This window comes from Lampetra planeri, chromosome 4 (genome assembly GCF_965212315.1).
Source record: "Lampetra planeri chromosome 4, kcLamPlan1.2.h2, whole genome shotgun sequence".
NCBI classification, from domain to species: Eukaryota; Metazoa; Chordata; class Hyperoartia; order Petromyzontiformes; family Petromyzontidae; genus Lampetra; species Lampetra planeri.
Genome location: NC_136110.1, coordinates 11,051,825 through 11,072,339, shown reverse-complemented (window position 1 = coordinate 11,072,339; position 20,515 = coordinate 11,051,825). Strand labels below are relative to the sequence as shown.

General features: G+C 45.1%; 1 protein-coding gene across 3 annotated transcripts in view; it reads left to right on the top strand.

Annotated features, from left to right (window-relative positions):
* Nucleotides 1-20,515, top strand: part of LOC144717691 (uncharacterized) — a 131,310-nt gene that overhangs the window by 94,209 nt on the left and 16,586 nt on the right. For all 3 annotated transcript variants that reach the window (XM_078593244.1, XM_078593243.1, XM_078593245.1), the window contains one exon: nucleotides 3,478-3,771. In XM_078593244.1, the coding sequence (XP_078449370.1) occupies nucleotides 3,478-3,771 (294 nt within the window). The remainder of the gene's footprint in view (nucleotides 1-3,477; nucleotides 3,772-20,515) is intronic.

Here is a 20,515-nt window from a genome sequence, read left to right as displayed (position 1 = left end):
CACAGCTGGCTGGGGAGTGATAGTGTAGTGGTTAGCGCTACGCTGCGCTATGAACCTGGCTACCTGGGTTCGATTCCCGCTCATGGCCAAGACCAGTGACGATTATCTGAACCGGTCCTGGGCCTCCCCTAGGTCGACTCAGCCTCCAATGAGTACCTGGTGCGGTGTGTAAACATCGCAACTGGGGAGACAAAGGCGGTCGGGCGTGGTGCTGGCCACCCACCTCCTCGTGTACCATTCCGGTCTTCATAGGTGCTCGCTAACAGCACTTTTCCCAACAGTCTGTTAAGGCTAAACGGGGGATCTTTGTCTTTGGTATGGCTGCACAGCTGTGGGCTTTTCCTGGTGGGCTTCTGGTGTGCGTGTCGTTGTTGTATCTTGTGAATGTGCGGGTGTGTCCTGGGTGGGGGGGGGAGTGGTGACGTAGCAGTTAATGCACTGCGCTACGAGCCTGGCGACCCGTTTTGTTTGGCTAACATGAGTGGCGAGTGATATCAAGCCTGGTCCTGGGCTCTAAGAAATGTACGCGTTGTTGAGACTGCCGTGCCGGTGAGATTGACCCAACGACCTCCAGATTGCCAGTGTCCCAACCATTGCACCATGGCAGCAAGGACTAACATGTTTTTTTATTAGTCTTAATATTGTAATATATACGGTGACAAATGCACAAATATAAGTTTCCTATTTCATACTAAATCTGTTTCGTTTTGGAGAAATGGGTAATCTTGATTAAAATGTAAAACATTGGATTCGTGGTTACGTTGTTATTGTTGTCGCTAAAATGCATTTAACGTCTTTGTAAATCTGACCATGTACCCAGTGGGAAGGAGAACGGGTGGTGGTGGAGTTGGATGTCAACCCCATGGAACACACGGGATATTGTTCAAATGGAAGAGAAGCCAAGACAAATGTTACTTGTATAGGTCATTCGGTTTGGGTACAATTCGTTATTGGTCTATTGGTTGTTTCATGAGAGAATTAAAAATGTATTTACAAGAAGTTAAACAAATAGAAATAAAGGAAGGGAGCCATGTATGTCATGGGGTGGGGGGGGGGCTTGAATACCTCCATGCGTGCTGCATCGACCTTAATAAGTGCTTGTTGACAGAAATGTTTCCAGGCCAAATAGAAGGATCTTTGTCATATCGGCCCCCTTAGCCACGTCCCGTGTCAAACGGCGAGTTCGGTGAATTTGGTGGTCAGCTCGGCGACGTTTACAGGATCTGGCAGAAGGAAGGAAGCAATGGCGGCGGGGATGTGGTGGCAGCAGCAGTTCCCACGATGATCTCGCCATTATTGCCCTCGATTTAACAGAAGGAACAATATGCATATTCTTTGTGAGCACGGCTCCAGATGTTGTAGCGATGTAATCAAAGAGAGAGCAGTTTAATTTGTGCCAAAGTGTCTTTTGAACGTGTGAGCGATCAAAAAAACGATGTCTGCATGGACGGTGATGGTTCAGTTTTATTTGTATGTTTTTGGGTGATTTGTTTACCTTTCTTGTACTTTGCACTGCTATCGTGTTTTTGTATTTTTTTCGTATTCTTTGTTGAGGTCACGTTCTGACCCTGTGTCCCTCCTGGACATCTGTGAAAAATTGCTTAATAGTTCATCGGATTCTTCCAGGATAAATACATTTTCTGATTTTGACTTGGCATTATTTGAGCCAGTGGTGAATATTACACATTCCGATGGCTCATACCAATATATATCTGTAGGACAACCATTGTTGGTACCTTGCAAAAAGTGATGTGCATGGTACTTAAAAAAAAATATATTATATATACTAACCCCAGAAAAGATTGTGCGCCGAGTTGACCCCAGACCTGGATCGCAACTCAGATGCCACTGCCTTGGTGCCACGCTGCCATGCGCTCACCAACCGCCTCCATGGTGCGTTGTATGTGTGGCGTGTGACGCCCTGCACATTCGTTGTGCCCCCCCCACCCCGCTGCCATTCCGTATTGTGGCCGTGCCTGCCCTGATTTCGTCAACCCTGTCTCCTCACAGATTACAGTGTTCCCTCGTTATTCGCGAGGGATGCTCATTGCGGATATGCTCATGAATAAGGTGTTTCGCGGATGATACGTGAATTACCTTAACTACATAAATAAGCTATTAAATACGTAAACATTATCATAACACCTCTTTATCGCATCACGTTAGCTCTCATCAGTTTATCTCATCACTTTCTCGCATCACATTTTCTCTCGTCACTTAATATCTCCTCACGTTTTCTCTCTCTCGATGCAGTAGTCGTTTAGAGTTCCAGATGCGATTGGCAGATAGCCAATATCATGGATTGCAAGTTTGTGATTAACGATGGAGTATCGTACAGCAGTTTTAGGCCAAGTCCATCTCACTTGCTGCTTCTGTTTCGTGGCAAATGTTAATTGTCAGTTGTTGTTTTTCATCTTGAGTTATTGGTTTGTGACGAACCCTGTGTTTTAATATTTTTCGTTAAAAGGGTGCCATATCTCTGATTAATGTATGTCTTGTTATTGACCTGTGTGTGTGGGTATTTAATCACCTTTGCAGCATTACATGCGTTGATTTTTATTATTACGTACTCATTTGACAAAGTGAAATCTTACAAACAAAAATGCACGTTGTTATTATTTCTATGTAAAAAAAACTGTACATATATTTATTTTTGGTAGCGCAGCATTAATTTGCATGTTTGCACATTCACTTGCCTTGTGTTTGCTGCAACGTGCGCAGCGGTTGATATCGTTACATTAACCGTGAGAATACTCATCGAAATAGATTCTCATTAATGTCAAAAAGCAAGTTTTATTTATTTGGATTAGGTGCAAATACTATTTACAAGAGGTGTGAAAGACACTGCGGCAAATTCAAGTGCGATTGCTGCACACTCCATCAACACCAAGTGTATTGCGCGCATCTCCGGGATGTTTTAATGGGGTTATAATTGGGACAGTTTCCATCTGGATGGTTTTCATCTATTTCGGGGCGTCGCACAAGTACGGAATTAGTTAATTAAACCCCTGACTTTCATTTACAAGCCCTTGATGGCAATTTAAATGGCAAGGCGAGAGCAATTCATCTTTAGTTCCCAAACAGGATGGCATTGCTCAAGGCCTCCAGTATTGCGCTTTCTACGACCGTGTGAAAGATTCAATTAAGTGTTTTTGTCTCTTGCCGCGACTGTATTTATATATTAAAGTACACTTAAAGTTGTCATCTCCGCGAACAACACGTTATGTAAAACACGCCGCGTGATGTCATTACAGCACAAAATATATTTATGTGCCCGTTGCACATTAGCCATAGCAGGGTGCTAACGTCGAAAAAAGTTATTTCCGCTCATTTCACAGCCTGCCACTGAACATAAAGCCTCATTATCGAGTTGCGTCTGACCTAACGTCGCCCCCCCCCACTCCATCCTCCCCGTCTCCCACTCTATTTGCCGCCCGTCTCTCTCCCAACTCTCCCCCTCTACTCTTGCTGGTGCAGCCCCTACTGCGGCGGTAGCGGCGGCGGAGCAACCGGCTCCCGACGTGGTGGTGCTGAGCTATCCGCGCTACTGCCGCTACCGCGCGCTGCTGGGACGGCTGGCGGGCGAAACGACGACGGCGCCGGTGGCGACGGCACCGGCGGCCGCCGCGTGGGCGACGCACCCCACGCTGCGTGCCCTCGCCGGCGGGGTGGCCCTCCCCAAGCCAGGCTCGCGGGTCCTCTTCTGCCGACAGACCTTCAACCACTCGAGCCTGGCACGAATCCCCACCGCCGCCAGCGCCGTGCTGCTCCGTGAGTTTACGGATGGATTTTCTTTTTATATGAATTCGCCCCACCCCCCCCGCTCCCGCGTTCTTTGAGTTGTATTCGCAAGCAATGTTTTGCGCGCACGGGTCCGGGAGAGCGAGCCGAGGGGTTATCTGGACTAACGCGATGGTTCATTAGATAATATGTTTTCGCGGGTGTCCTCGGTTTGATTTTTGTAACCGCCCGGTAAATTGCAGTGGGGAAATTAACTAAAGTCTCTGTCCGCTTCATTTGGTGAGGTCTTTGATTCACAAGGTGAGGACCCACTGGGAGAAGAGCTGTCTTTCGTAAGGGAGAGACTTAGTGTCAAATAGAAGCATATCAATGTTTGGGAGAACAGCGGAGAAAGTGACGCTGCAAAAGTGAGTGGTGCATAGAGAGGAATAAGAGGAATTAAATCAAATGCATGTTAACTGGCAGGTAAAATATTACAAGAGCAAAAATGTATAACCACCTCTGCAACTTAAATTGTTTAAATTGACAGTGCTATGGCTAAAAATGAAATAAATGTTAGAATGCAATTGAAATTGAATTATGCCACAATGGCAAGCATTGTCATATTTCCAAAGCGTTCACATCCCTACGTCTCTCAAAGTGTCTCCCTACTCCCGACAAATCTAGCGCACCCTTCATCGCCATTCGGAAGCTCTGAACCATTTATAAGACATTCCCAAGGAGTGGTCCAACTGCACGAAAGTCCACGTTATAACCAAAACTACCGCCCACTCCAAAATGTACCCCATTCAGGGGTGCCCCCCGCTGCGCTTTGTCAGTGATGGTACTGCCAGATGCTATATCTGTCTGGTCCTGTGGGGCCCTCCTGAGACCTGGCTGTGAAAATACGCGCAATAGATGTGATGCGTGATGCATTGATCTGCAAGCCAGAGTCCTCACTCGTGCTTGTATCATGTCTGTCATATCTGAGCACTGCTACCTGCACCGCAGAAATGTATCTTTTTACAGCACTGAATTAACGCAAGCGTTAACCGAATTACACAGAGGTCAGCGAGCGTTTGCCGGTGTCTTGGCACTAAATCGCATCAAAGGAAAAAAAATACTGACAACCGAGTTACTATATATATAAAATCTACATATTTATATAAATAACTGGCTATGTGAAAACTGCTTCACAATTGTCTCTTTGAAAGAAATTGAGTGTCACATGGCATCACAGCTGATTACTTTTCTCACCTCTTGGCTGCAGCTTTCTCAGCAGGGTTGGTGGAGATCACGCAGAGGTCACCGTGTGTTGTGAAATTCCCAGCCAGCCCCGGTGGCCAATGACAAGGCAGTGTAGAGCCACGCGGGTTTGTGACCCATCTGTGCGCACTTTTGACTGTTATTCCCTCGTGTGTGAGGTTTTTAGCCAGACACTCAATCTTTGCCCAAACTAAAAACACTCATTAAGGAATTGGCTGAACAATGCTGGCCCCTCACGAAAAAGTCAGGCTTTCCAATATAAAGGACTGCTGTAATATAAAATGTATTCCAGCGATTCTGCATACACCAATGGAAACGTGCCTCCCCAGAGACTACTGTAATTTTAAGTAAGCAACACAATGGAATCGAGAAACATGAAGCCAAATGAAATTATTTTACTTTCACGGTAAGCACAGGGGGCGCATTGGTGATGATGAATCGCCCAAAGAGAATCTGTGATGGGATGTTTTTTTTATTTGTGCAACGAGACTGTTTTCATCTACCTTACGTGCACTTCATAAGTCATTGTGTTTAAAAAAGAAAGTTTCCGTGGTTAGGCCAAAGACGTTGAAGCACAAAGTTCGATTCTGGCTTTTGTACAGCGCAAGATACGGTCACATCTGGGTGGGCAGAGCGACAGGTTGACGTGTGTGTTGTGTGTGAGTTTTTCCCCCGATGACGTTTTGTCGGTTTGTTCAGGTTTTATTGTCAGTTTATTCATGTGTATTCATTGATTTGTATATTTATGCATACCTGGTGAGAGCTCGTTGAGTGTTGTGTATTTGCTTTAACAAACAAAAAAATAGGGTATACAAATGCAAGTCAGACCACTTGATTTATGCAAATCTTTACTTAAGCTTGCCAGGTGGATTATAGTCCTAAGGGCGTACTCAGTTGAGAACCGCAGAGTCCCGTGTCTCCCGACGCCAACGAGCGCCGGGTGGCGTTTATCTCTCTTGGTGGGCGCCCCCCCTCCCCCCCGGTGCCATCGGTGGAAATTCCACATTCGTAAGACAGAGACCAGATCATCAACGGGACAACTTCCCAATAACAACGGAAGCAATGCTCATTTGATAAAACTCGGGTGCACTGATGGGCTGAGGTGACTCCCCAACTGTGATTTTGAATTCGTGTTCTTGTGATTTCCAGTGGTGAGTCACTTGCTCTGGCTGCAGCGTCACCGCTCGGTTTTGGATAACGCTGCACGCGTGTGTGTACTAGCAGAATTTCATGTACATTTATACATGTAAATGCATGCGTGTGAACTTCCGTTTTTCCCCCTGTTGCGTGCCAATAAATATTTATATATTGCATAACGCAGCATAAATAATATATATTTTTGTTAAAATAAAAAAAAAGCCCGCTGCATTTCGATACAAGTCTTTTCGGCAATAGAGAACTTGCGCCCTTATCAAAGTGAAATATGCGAGTCACGGTTATCGTAAGCACGTGGTGTCGGTGATGAGTCACGGGCACAGAGCGGAGCGGCTGGCTAATGGAGTGCTATATAACACGAGTTTAACATCTTCTAGTCTAGAGCCACACGCCCTGTCCCGCAAGTGAACTTGCCGAACGTGAGTACCGACCCCGATTTATTTTCTGCATTCGGTGTAAGAGTTCCATTGAAAACACTGTACGTGTGTGTGTGTGTCTTTTGCAAACAAGACCTGGGAGACATGGTATGCATATTGTTTAACTGAGGTTAGAATAAAGGTCAGGGTTATGGATAGGATTGAGGGTTAGGATTAATTTTATAAGGATAGGATTGGGATTATGGTTGGGGCTGGGCTTAAGCCTAAGAATAGGGTTAGGGTTGTGGATGATTTGGTATAAATAGAGTTAAGGGTCAGTTTGAGGTTTTGGGTAAGACTGGAGTGGGCATTTAAAGCTAATAAAATATTGTCCACATTATAAATAAAACTGCAGTGGTCTGTTGCCTGTGAGTGTTTCACAGGACTTGAGTAATTTGCGAGCCCATATGAGTTCATTCTGACTGTTATCATGATGATATATGTGCCAACTATGACTTTTGACTTGGCTCAAAAAAAGCATGACCACAATGTGTGAACAAACAAATCTTAGGAGTTTTAGAAATGTCTGCACCCTCTTTCCCTTTCTTTGTTTTATTTGAGAATAAAATGCATTGTCACGAAGAATCTAAACTAAAAATCTAAACCAGCGCTGTCCAAATTAGGGCTCATGTCCCAAGAGCGGCCCACAAGTTTACGTAATCTAAACGTAAAAAAAAATTGGCCAGCTTTGACCTTTAAATTACATTAATAAACCATATTACTTCACAGGGTGAAAAAGTTAAGTCGACTGTCTTGGTCAGCATGTAGGCTTGGTTGTGATGTGGGCCCTGGGGATTGAAGACTTGAGTCTAGTGTAAGTGGGTGCCACGGTGGCGAGATGTTAACTACCTTGCTTGGTGTACAGGAGGTCGTGGTTTCGATCTCAACCCTGTGACGCCTGCTGTATATTTGGAGTTTGCATGTTCTCCCCGTTGTCGCGTGGATTTTTCTCCACATCCTCTGGGTTTTTCCTCCTCATTTACAAACATGCGTTGAGATAATTTGGCTGCTATACATTTCCACGTGATAAGCCACTTGGTTGAGCTATCATTTGTTGCCAGGTCGCTTCTGAAAAAGATCTCCATAGCTCAGTGGGCCTTATTTTATTTTATACCTTCGTGACTTTACCGAAAGAACGAAAGAGTGTTAAATAAAAAAGTGTATCTGTTTAGTTAGCGGCTTGGTGCAATGCCGTGTTGTAGGGGGTGGCGGCAATGCCGAGAAGTTCAGAATCGGAACGTTTATTTTGACTGCAGGAGGAATCGGATGAGCTCTGAGGCTCTTTTTCACAGATGTCCACCATGGGCGGTTCCCGTAAGTTATACAACAGCGAACAATGCAAGGGACGATAGAAGTGGAAAAAATATAAAGAAAACGTAAGCAGGTCACCTAATATAAATAAATAATGATTGCCAGAGCCGTGCAGGCGAATGCAGCCGTGTCTGTCCAAGACTGCATCGGCGCACGGGGGAAGAAGCCCTCGCTGTCCTATCCCAGCCGTCCAAAGTGAGGCGGTCTATTTGTGTCAATTTATATTTGTATAATTTCACGACGCATCACAGCGCATTGAGTGCCGCAGTCGTGTTCTGCATTTAGAGCGTCCCGTCTCTTTGGCTCGATGCGTTCTAATGGACACTAATACAAACACCGCAGTACGCGCAGCCATCAATGTTACTTTCTCTGTTTATTAAAAAATGTAATTACTGAATTTGCATTTTAGATATCAATCATTCCCCCCCCCCCCCCCCGATTACTAAAATATGGCAGGACTCCTCCAGAAAAAATTAGTCACTTCACTCGGTTAGCCTTTCCTGGGTAAGCGAGCGTAACAAACATAATAACAGTTACACGTAATTGTGCAGGTCGGCTTTGCATTGTTTCTTCATTGACAACTTGTATAATTTTTAACACCAACTTAGCAGGTCCAAACTGTACTCACGTTTTGCTCGCTTAATCATAACTTGTTTGTATTTATATGTGGGGCCACAGATCGGGGTGTTTTCCCTGTATGTATTTTTTTGTTTCCAGATTACCAGAAGAGTTTTTGCAACTTCTATTAATTCAAAGAATATACAATGTCTTGTTTTTCCTTAGGTAGCTCCCAACAACATAAACGCAATAAGCATAAATGTCTTTTTTTATAATTTCTTATTTAAAAAGAACAATGAGACATACACTTTAGGAATGTCACCAAGATTATATGCTGCCTATATACACATGATTAACTTCCTTGTAACTTACAAATCCTATTGCCAGGATTGTCATCTTTGAATTTGAAACATTGAACTCTTCGTTATTACAGCCTTGGCATGTTTTAATTCGATTTCTTGCGTACGACGGTTGTGTTAATGTGTTCAGCAGCCAGATGCCAATGTCGAGGTCTGCTGGCCACGAGATGACTTTGGGAGAGAGTCTGCATGGTTTTGCCATTCCTCCGTAGAAGGCACATACTTAATTTGGAGCTTTCGTGAGTGCAGGAATTATTCTTTGGTTCTTTCGGTAAAGTCACGTATAAAGAGAAAATAATAAATTAAATAATAGCATACGACGTTTGGATTGCAACACAAGCAATCATCATCAGGTATAAATGAAATAGAAAACTAACCTAGTATACTTAGAAATATAATGCAATACAACACAGAGAGTCGGCTAACATAACAGTCAACACCCTACCTGGTTGATTTCTGGAAGAACGTGACTTTACCGAAAGAACCAAAGAGTATATGGTCCATAGTTTGTTTTATTCACCACCCACATTGGTCAGGATACTGCGTCTAAGCTGGACCCCAGGAGTGACCAACGTAGAAGTAAGAAAAAGGTTGCACGTAGAAGTAGACAATCTGATGTTGCCGGCAGTTATGAGAAGGAAACTGGCACTGTTTGGACACATTAGTAGTAGGAGAGGCACAGAGAGAAGAACCAAGCTGTGCACGTGTCGTTCCTCGACCTTGAAAAGGCATTTGACAGGGTCCCCCACGACCTCATCTGGCACTCGCTTCGATCCCATGGAGTCCCTGAAACCTACGTGCATTGGGTGCAACTCCTATACAAGAACGTCACCAGTGCAGTCAGGTGTGCAGTGGGCATATCACCGCCATTTCCCATCAGCGTTGGAGTGCACCAAGGATCGGCCCTGTCACCACTCCTGTTTATCCTGTGCATGGACACGATCACTGCCGACCTGCACACGCCCCTGCCATGGTCAATTCTCTACGCGGATGACGTCCTCCTCTCAGATGAAGAGAGAGGAGAAGTGGAAAGACAAACGCGCCTGTGGAAGGAACGTTTGGACGAAAACGGGATGAGGTTCAACATCAAAAAGACGGAGTATATGGAGTGTGGCCCCCAAACCGACGGCACCATCAGCATTGACGGAGAAGATCTGAAGAAAGTGACGGACTTTAAGTACCTGGGCTCCACCATCAGCTCAGATGGTAGCATCACGACTGATGTGAGGTCACGAGTCAATGCGGCGTGGATGAAATGGAGGCAAGTCACCGGAGTCCTCTGTGATCGGAAAATTCCGGATAGGCTGAAGGGAAAAATATACAAGACCATCGTCCGACCGGTGGCACTCTATGGATCCGAGTGCTGGCCAGCCACAACTGTACACGAACAAGCTCTCCACACCATGGAGATGAGGATGCTCAGATGGAGCCTCGGGCTCACTCGATGGGATCGTGTCAGGAACGAAGACGTTCGGAAGCGACTTGGTGTGGCCCCCATTGCGGACAAGATGCTTGAGGCAAGGCTTCGGTGGTACGGCCATGTGATGCGAAGTGAAGAGTCATCAGTGGCCAAGACTGCCTTGCGTATTGAGCCAGAGGGCCGCCGTCCACGCGGGCGTCCGAAGAAGCGATGGATGGACCGAATAAAGGAAGACATGAAGACGGTCAACGCATCCCCTGAAGATGCCCTGGACCGAGCCAAATGGAGAAGACAATGCCGAAAAGCGGACCCTGCGCCACAGCGGGAACAACGCTAGGAAGAAGTAGTAGGATGGACAACAAAAAAAATTAAAATTGTGTGGAAAGAAGGAAGGAACCTGGAAAGAGGAAGATCTGACAGAGAACGGCTTGACGACACGAGATCGGTGCCAGAAAGATGTGGCCACTACTTGAGAGTTGGCACAAGACAGAGAAAGGTATAAACAAATTACAAAATGTCCAATTGACACCGACGGCTATTTCCCCATGTCATCATCATCGTCACGATACATTGGCCAGACTCATCATTTGTGGCAGAGGCTTGAATTCTAAGCACGTCACTAAAAATCGGTCTAGGTTTGGTCCACAGCAGGTCTCTCACAACTACATTTCAGTCCACTTATCCTTTGGCACTGTGGCAGAGCACTTGACTTCCTCCCCAGGAGGTTGTGAATTCAGGTCCTAGTCTGTGGTTGACTCAGCCTAATAACCTTCCTGTGTCAATTAAATGTGTGAACTCTGCAGTGCTGCCATGTGGACAGGCAGACAGCCCTGACATAGGAATATGGGATTTCCAGCACTATTCAATATCGTCATCACCAAAATTATCAACAATAGCCATGCCGACAGTTAGTGAGCAATGTTCCTACAGATAAGGATAAAGGTTTATTGACTGATTTATTTGATTAACAGCAGTCCTGGTCGATACACGACTTAATGGAAGCCTTCCCCACGCTGTTGTACGAGTCGTGGGAGTTTGTCGACAATACTGCACCATTGATGGGCAGAGGACTGATCCAGGGCCAGGACTGGTTCAGTCACCATTCGTCAGTCATGTTAGCAGTGGCTGAGAAATGAACTCGCAGATCACCGGGGTCATATCGCAGTGTGCTAACACTAGCGCCACCACTCCGCCCAATGTTTATTTAGCTTGTTATGTAAGAATCTGTAAAATATATTTAATCTATTATACATACAACGTGTATATTTTTATACAATTAAAGATATAGTGTATGTGTGTGTAATTAGTGTATGACCCGTGTGTGGAGAATAATTAGAATTGTATTTGCCGATGGTCAATAACATAACCAGCATAGTCAATCAGGAAAGGATTTGCCAACGATGTTTAATGTCAAAGAAAGGAATTTACGCGAGGGCGTTTTGTGTACTGATTTAATGGCCCACAACTATGTTTTGTTACGTAAGATCGTCAAATGAAATCATTTCCTAAACCCCGGTAATGAATTTCAGACTATTCAAAGTGAATACGCTCGGGGAAATTACAACATGAATATATAAATGTGCAGCACATGTGGCGGCTTCAAATAATTGGCACGCATTTAATAAAGCTTGTGTTATTATTATTATCACCACACAAAGCATCTGATCAAACTGTGATTGATTTTTTTTTATCAGTGTGACAGTTGATTGAGCATGCCAGTTTGTTAACGTGGCCTAAGTGTTAACATAAAACCTCTCCCCGTCTGGTGCCACGCGGCCATGCGAGAAGGTCAGCGGTAAATGTTCACAACGGCCCCTGATTACGTCCATTGCGTTAATTTTCCGCACTTCCTTCAAATGCTCTTAAACCATTTGTGTGTATTCTTGACGGAACTTCGTGACTGTTTGGCGACGTACAGGCTGATTTTATTGTTTATATCAAAATGCTTAAATCCTGAATCTTGGATTGTCTCCCCTTATTGCGAGTGCATAATTATGCACGATAACAATGTATCGTCTAAGTTTTTAGCTTGGGACAAAGGTGTTGTTGGCTCGCAGTCCGAAAGATGTGAGTTGAAGTACTCGTGTGGCATCGGCTCAGCCCATCGGTCCTCCGGAGTTGATATATCATGCACACAGTCTAGTGGGAGGTCAACGGTGTTGTTTTAATTAAGACTGGTCCCTGTTTGAGGTGCTCAGGTGTTTCAGAGATCAGGTTGCTGAGCTCGAGTCTCTTGTGAACCAGGGCTCGAATCCAGGCCACGACCTGTGAAAATAAAGCAGGTTCTGTCGAATTGCAAACATCGGTTTGACTGTCATAATCGAGCGGCTGGGAAAGTGCTGCATTCTACTGAGCGTATGAGAGATCAATTGACGGGATCTCAAAGGTAACTCTGCGATATCCACTTTTTGTGGGGCCATTCTATAACATGAATGTTTGCACTGTTCTGCCAAAGATTTGAATGGATTTTTTAAAAAGACCGGTCCCTGTCATAGGAATGTGTAATGTTTACTTCAGGCTGAGAACTGCCAGTTGAGATGAGCGTACCGTTTGAGGAGACAGGCACTCTTACTTTTGACTTTTGCCTGTTTAACTAAGAATAGGCACATCAGAGTGTCTGTAAAATTAGTTTGACCACGGGCTACTGGGAAACAACACATTTCAATAATTAAAAAAATAATAGAAATGTGTTGGAAAGAATGCGTGACATTTTCAAAGCCGTTTTTTATTTAGTCGGTCACATGTTCGTTTGTGTGAACAGAACCCTGCTATATATATAGCAACAAATGAATGAATGCGGAAAAAGCACAAAACGGTCATCCAACTACAAAGCTCCCAAAATTAATGACAGCAAAAAAAAAACACCGGCTTCCTCTTCTGAACACGCGGTCGGGGGCTCATTTAAGTATTTTTTTTCCCACCGTACAGAGACAACCACCCCCTTCTGCCTCCTCTCTCGCTCTCTCGCGCACGGTCACTGCCACAGCATCGCCGCGGTTGATGGGACCAGGGTGCTGCCCGTTTCCAGAAAATAAACTTAGCTTTTTTATATTTCGTGTTCCTCACACCGCTGTCCGATAGGCAGAGGCGGGGCCGGGGGGGAAGTGCTGGGCGTCCTCTTTTTAATAACCCCACTCTGTATTTCAACCGCTATCACACTATGAACAATTTTGTAATTGTTGTGAAGCGCCTTGGAATAACGCGCTGTATAAATCTAGACGAGGTCATGTTTGGGCCCTGCCGTGATCGTCTAAGACGCTGCCGCTTAATGCTGCTCTGACAGAATTTACAATGAGCCACTGCTTCTTGAGCAATTCCCACGTCTTCGTCTGCACACCTCTGTGTTTATGTAACCTTTTGTGCGTGTTTATGTAACACACTGAAGAATGGCGAGTGCCAATACATATTTATGGGAGGAGTTTTTATTCCCCCCCCCCCCCCCCCGTATATACTATTTGACAGGATGTTACATATGCCATTAGCAGCACAATTAAAATATTCAATTCTCGATAGTTATTTTGACGCATTCTGTTTTCGGAGGGTTATATTTGAAGGCCAATCCATCAGTGCTGACTCCCCCGAGGTTTTTAATGTAATGTAATTTGACGCTATGTTAGGTCTTCTCCGCGAAACATAATATTGTTATTTGATTCGTACTTTTTTTTGCAAAATAAGACGACGTTTTACACTTTCTGGCAATTAAACAGGAGGTGTTAAGATGTTCAAACACCAAATAGATTCCTTTTGCAAGTAATTAAGTTTGCATTAACCACACGTACTTGCGGTGAACATGCAAACAAAACATGCTGTGATAATGCACGTATCACAGCCGCTCGCCTGGAGCTCTCCATGCTGTGATACGTGCATTGGCTTTATTGCTGTTTGGCGTTCGCTGGTCTGATACTGGTGATGATGTAGGCCAATCAGTTTCAAAGACATTGCATATATTATCAGAGCATGGTTGTTTGCATGTTCACCGCAAGTACGTTTGGTTAATGGAAAAGGAATCTATTTGGTATTTGAACATCTTAGCACCTGTTTTAGTGCCAGAAAGGGTCAAACCTAGTCTTATTTCTAATACTTTGATACTGGAAAAAACGGTCCGATGATATAGTTTTTTTATATATATATTTGTCTAATTTATTACAGTCTTATATCATACAATTTTCATCTTTTGCTTATCCGTATTTTTAAGATAAAATCAACAGAACATTTGAATACCATTTGAATGTCGGTTATATTAGGGTTCGAAACTTACTGAAGCGGCCGCTGTCGTTTTAGCACAGTTGCGATAAAGCGGGGGAGGAGCGTAATTAAATAAATAAGCATCATGCAAAACTTGAGGTTTAAATTAGAAAACACTCAGATGACTGTGTAAAAATTTGCGCAAGAATGCTGCCACAAGTTGCCAACCTAAGACGACCCAAGTGAAGATCGTAATCGGAAACAGTGCCGCACCCTCGCGCGTCAACTCTCATCCTACAGCGGGTGGGGGAGGTTTCATCATCGCCAGTGCTGATAACGTGTTTATGAATTTCATATTTAACACCAGCCCAGCTGTACCCAACAGCGAATGAGCGCGCTCCACTGTGCGGTTGGCCCGGTTGGCCGGTCGACAATAAGGTGGTCCAGAGATTTCAGTCTGTGAGAATCGCACAAGACGAGGTGGGTGAAATAACAATTGAGTGTTTGTTGTCGCTGTGATGTGTCTGTTTGTAATGTTCAGTGTAGGTCACTTCAACACCAGCCTCAATCTGAGAGCTACCCAGGGAGGATGCGGGGGGGTGTTGCAGGGCATGGGAGATAAGAGTCCGTGTTGCGCAGTGATCGACGCACTGCACTGTGAACTCTGATGACCTGTGTTCAGTGTCCGGCCACGGCTAACATCAGTGGCGAGTCATTAAACCCGATCCCTGGGCGCTGGCCTTCATTAGCACTGAGCAGCGTGGTGAAGTATGGTTAAGACCTGTAACTGTAGTAAATTGTTACAGCGCTCCATGACTCTACCGTCGACAGCACAGAGAAGGAGCTTTGCCGGAGGCGTCGGATTGTTGAAGGCGGGGCCCCTCGCAGAGACTGTCGTTTGTGTTCATTGCGGCGTTTAGAGGATCGACTCGGCACGTATTTCCCTCAGGGGTGAGTAACTTAGCGCTGGCTAAAGGTCTGCCAACGGAGCTGCTAAGCAATTGCCCGCAGCTTCTCGTCTGGATGTGGAGTGGACGCTCTGCGATGTGGCTTCGGGGGGCTGTGACTGTGTGGTCGGCGCGATATCCGATGCCTCCACGTGCTGCTGGGAGCTTCTCCCAGAAATTAATTGAGCAGCTCTGTGTTCTCCCCGCCGGTATTAGACAGCATAGCCAGCTGCTGCTTCGACACGTTACTATGATTTACTGATTATACACTTGTGTAACAAAACATATTTTTGTTCCTTTATTATTTTTATTCACTTTATTTTCATTTTTATTATTTTGTTGTAATTTTTTTTCTTTCTACGGGACTTTACCGAAAGAACCATAGAATCTGAATTCCTGCAGTCACGAAAGTTTTAAGTCAAGATTTACTGTGTTACAAATTTAGTTATTTTTTATTCCTGGGTAGTAGGTGTTATTTCCTAAATGCTTATGCCTCAAAAGTACAGAAAATGGCTATTCCCCACAAACGTTGCTTTTATGACCAGGACAGTGATATTTTGAAATTTACCTATTTTCATTGCGAAAACGTGTCATTCTTTCACAGCGAAAGATACAGTTGGTATTCAGCTTGAGAAAATTCCGTTTGAAGTTCGCATTAATACGTGGACTGTGAATGCACGTCTGATTATTCAAGCTCAATGTTTATCTTGAACGCAGAATGGCATTTGCTGCGTGTTTATGAAAACTCCGGCTGGTGCCGAATGCTCATGTTGCCTTAAATTTGAGCCGAATTCAAGCTCGTTTGTTGGGAAATCCGTATTCGGTCCGATTTGAAGCAACAGAATAAATGTGAAGCCAAATGTTATTGAGCACTTTGGGCCTCTGTAGTTACACGGTCACTGCAGGCCTCGGCGCAGGGAAGGGGGAGAAGAGCTGTGACAACAAGAAAAATCCCCACCATGAGCACGTGGTGAGGGAGAGCGACAGAGAGATGAGCTGCAGAAACCGAGGGGAGACATTGCAACAGAGACAAAGGGAGAAGAATGAGAGATACAAGAGAGAGAGAGACAGCGTGAGACAAAGAGACACGGACAGAGTGAGATGCACAGGCAGAGCAGAAAATAAAGAGGCAAAGGAAGATGGACAGAGAGAGATTAGCTAGTTTATTAATAAAACATACTATTTGACTTGTAATTTAGATTTTCAGAAGACCTAGGGAGATATAAAAAAGTGTCGTTTGGTGCACAACTTGTAAAGAGTTACAACGTGTACTTCACAGGAAGCCCCGTCACCTTAATGTGCCTTTGGCCAAGCGTCGTCACATCGTGGATGTGTGATGACAAGTTCAGGGCACTCAAAGCAACATGCGTGTGTGCACACACACACACGTGTCCATAATGTGACGTTGCCGTTTAAGACACGAGTGGCACGGCCACATTCTTGTAATCCCCCCCCACCCAAAAAAAAAAATATTACAAGAAATGCTGCAACTGTGTTAGTTCACTGCACCAAGTTTACACTGGCCTGGTCTGATGCATGGCCCCCTATCTTTTTTTACATAGGGGCCCTTAGTTTGCAAGCATTGGAAGTATAATAGAAGAATGTAGCTAATCCTGCCTCTTGATTAATCCCCCTCTGTCCCGCAGCCTCTCCCTCCCTCCCCCGGCTATTCCCCCACCACATCAACAACTCCCACAGCCATCCACCCCCCACTTCGCTACCTTAGCCCGCAGCTGTTTATGCAAGGAAGTACGAGCAGAGTGGCACGATAAAAATTTCATAATTTCACAATATTGATTTGCATGAAGCATGTTCTGCATAAGATTGTAATTCTGATAAGCCGATTTGTAAATGTACAATGCCCCCCGCGCTTTTCGTGCGCGTGGCATTTTTACCCAAGAGTAGCTGCCATGTTGCCACATCCGCGGTGACTTTCAAAGATTGGCTTTGTGATTTTCAGACCAGTTTCATTCTTTCGAGAGACCACGTTTTTCCTCGTTCGTACTCTTGCCTTTTTAAAAATCTTTTGTTTACTTGAAGGGGTTCATTTCGCTACGCCCACTCCCCGTTACCGACGAGCGACGTCGGCCGGGACGCTGAACGTGGCGACGGCGGCGGCGAGCGGCACCATCGTTGCCGCTCGCGAGACCTGAGAGGGGGGCGGGCAGGCGGGCGGGCGGGCGAGCCGAGCGGCGGGCTCTTGCGGAAGTTTCAATAAACAGCCGTCGGCACCCTCGCAGGCGTGCGGCGGTGCACGCAAAAGCGCCGCTTCCTAGAATGTTTGCCGCTTATCAAAGCATGCGAGCCGTTTGAATTTGGGTGAAGACGGCGCACGCGCGCGGAGTGAAGGAGTGGAGCGAGCGTGGTGTGGAGGGCAGCCCAGTCGCGGCGGAGTGGCGCTGAGGGAGGCTCGCGGCGATGCCGTCCGTAGACGAGCCGTGAGGTTCACACCGTAGGACTGATGAGTGTGTTTTTTTTTTGAGTTGAGGAAGTTGGACTGGCTGTGGATCGGAGGTTTGGCGAGGTTCCCGCCGCCGACATGCATCGCGAAGTGCGAGCGCTGCCTCACGGCAGGATTAGTTTTTGATCGTCGGAAATAGATAAAGTGGCGAGCGTAGAGGCAGCCGCCCAGCGGTGGTTAAACGGAGGAGGGTGAAATGAAATACGAACCAACTGCAAAACGTGAAGTCGGGATTTTCGTAAATACTGCCGAGTAGAAACGTGCCCTCCCACGACATCATCTCGCCGCTGCAGGTCAGTGGCCACAATCAGAATCGCTGCGTTTGCAAAACTTGCAGGTGCTTTTTAAAATTGTATTTACTACTGTGTGCGTCGTCGATAAAAAAATTTGGCTGAGTAATGAAAAAATACCCGCTTGCGTGCGCACACGGTTTGTCGTTGGTCATGACCTGGCTGGGTGTTGCTGTGGCAGAGCACCTGACTTGCAACAGGTTTGTGAGATCAAATCCCAGTTTTAATATTGACTCATGTCATAATTTCTGTGGCATTGATCAAATGAGCACCATCATTGTGCGTAAGTCAATAGAGATTTTGGTCTCTAATGTAAAGGGCTGCCGATTGACATGAGCAGAGAAAACTAAAAATGTCCCCCCATATATCATGAAATGAACAAACGTGCACAAAATTAAAAGTAATAAAGGCTCCTGTGTAGTCTAGCAGCAAGCAGTGAGTGTGACCACCACTGAACCTGTTTCTCTGGATCCGAAGGTTCGATTCCCATAATCTGCACTGAGAAATTTAACAAAAGGATGCCAATGTTACCAGAAGGTCATCGATTTGCACGGTTAATGCCATAGCCCCAAAAGTCTAGAATTTTTTAAAATTACCGTCCGTGACAAAACAATTCTCATTTGAGGAAATAATTTTCCTGTAAGCAAGTTTTTAGTGTGATTGCGTATGCAGCTCATTTTGTAAACGAATTGGTTTTCAAATCGTGAAATAGCGTACTGATGAAGATTTGAATTGGAATGCAAATAGTGAAAAGTGATGTTAGATGCAGAAAGGGCATAACGTTTTAGTTTTGGGAAAGTGATCGCATTTAAGATCTGTTTTGTACGTCACTGTGGTTCAGAGCAGTCGGCTCATGAATCAGAAGTTCAAATCCAGGGGTCAGCTCAGTCTATCGTCCTTCTGTGATCAATCACGTGCACGGCACTTCAATTTAAAGTCAACAGTGGCGGTGGCATGGGCAAACTGGCCCCCGTCATGAGAATGTGGAATTTCCACCATTGGCTCAGAGCCTTGTAAGGAAATGAGTGAGTGCCAAATCAATTACGTTTGGGTTTTTGCCTTTGCTGCTGTTTAAGTTAAAATTAACTCCATTTGCTTTGTAGTTTTAGAAAACAACTTCCATATGTTCTAGTGTTGTCTCACAGTGTAAGTAAACATTCATCTGCTATCCTGATGCATCCTTAACATCCTCATTAGGATTGGAGGAAAACGTTGAAATTCCTCGTTGGATTAGTTGTGGGTGGAACTCGTTTTGGACACATGAGCATAGAGTATTTGCTCGGGTGCAAAGTGGATGTTAGTTAAACATTCTCATCCTTATTTCATTTCAATAATGTAATCTCCAGAAAAAAGATTTTTTGGTTCGATCTCGTTATTATGAATATGTCTCAACCCTCCACCACCCGACACGGCCAATCAGTAAAAAATGTGTCACGTTAACAAAACTCCAATTAGTTACTTCTTGAGCCCACCGTTAATTAGAGAATCCATCTAAATTGAGAAAAATGCAAATAATTTTAACCGCTCTGATAGCTACAGAATTAGCACAGCATGGAAGCATATTATTAAGTAATACACAATACAAATTACAATTCCTTATAGAGGGATCACATACTAATTAACTGATTACTAATCTATTATATAATTACAATACCCCCCCACCTCCACCTCTGATCTCGAAACCTGATGGGGTTCAACAACGATGACGTCATCCTGCACTATTTAAGACCGGAAGCAGGTGGATGGCTTCGCTATTCTGGAAAATCTCCCGAAGATGGTGGATATAATTACCAGCGAAACGTCGTACTCAAATTCGAATGTTGTGAATTCACTCTTCAAACACACCGGTGGGCTGAAGAAGTTACTAATTGGCGTTTTGTTAACGTGACACATTTTTTACTCATTGGCCGTGTCGGGTCGTGGAGGGTTGCTACACATTTATAAATAACGCGATCTAACCCCAAAACCGTTATTATGAATAATACTGGTTGCGAAATCCTACGTGTTAAATGTAATCTCCGTTAACGTTGGCTTTTGTGCCCCGCGCGTCTGATTATCCGGCAATAACGCGCCCACAAATTCAAGCCTCTGCACCCAGAAAGTGTCGGGGGGTGCCGGGGAAGGCGTTGGCATGCTTTTTTGTGTCGTTCACAAAGTGCGGCGTGGGGGGGGGGAGGCGGGGGACACCTCTCCACCCACTCCTTTCAACAGTGTCGTGGCACGCTTTAGGAGGTGAAAATGAAATGCCACTCAAAAAGTGTCTTGCGGAGAAAAGAGGTGATTGGCCTTGAGAGAGAGAGACATCGTTCTCTACCAGACTGGAAACGTCGTCAGCCGTAATGCTGTTGCTGGTCCCGATGGTTTACGGCGATTACGCGCGGAACCAAATTGCGCTGACCGGCTCACTTAGGGAATATTCTGTGTCAG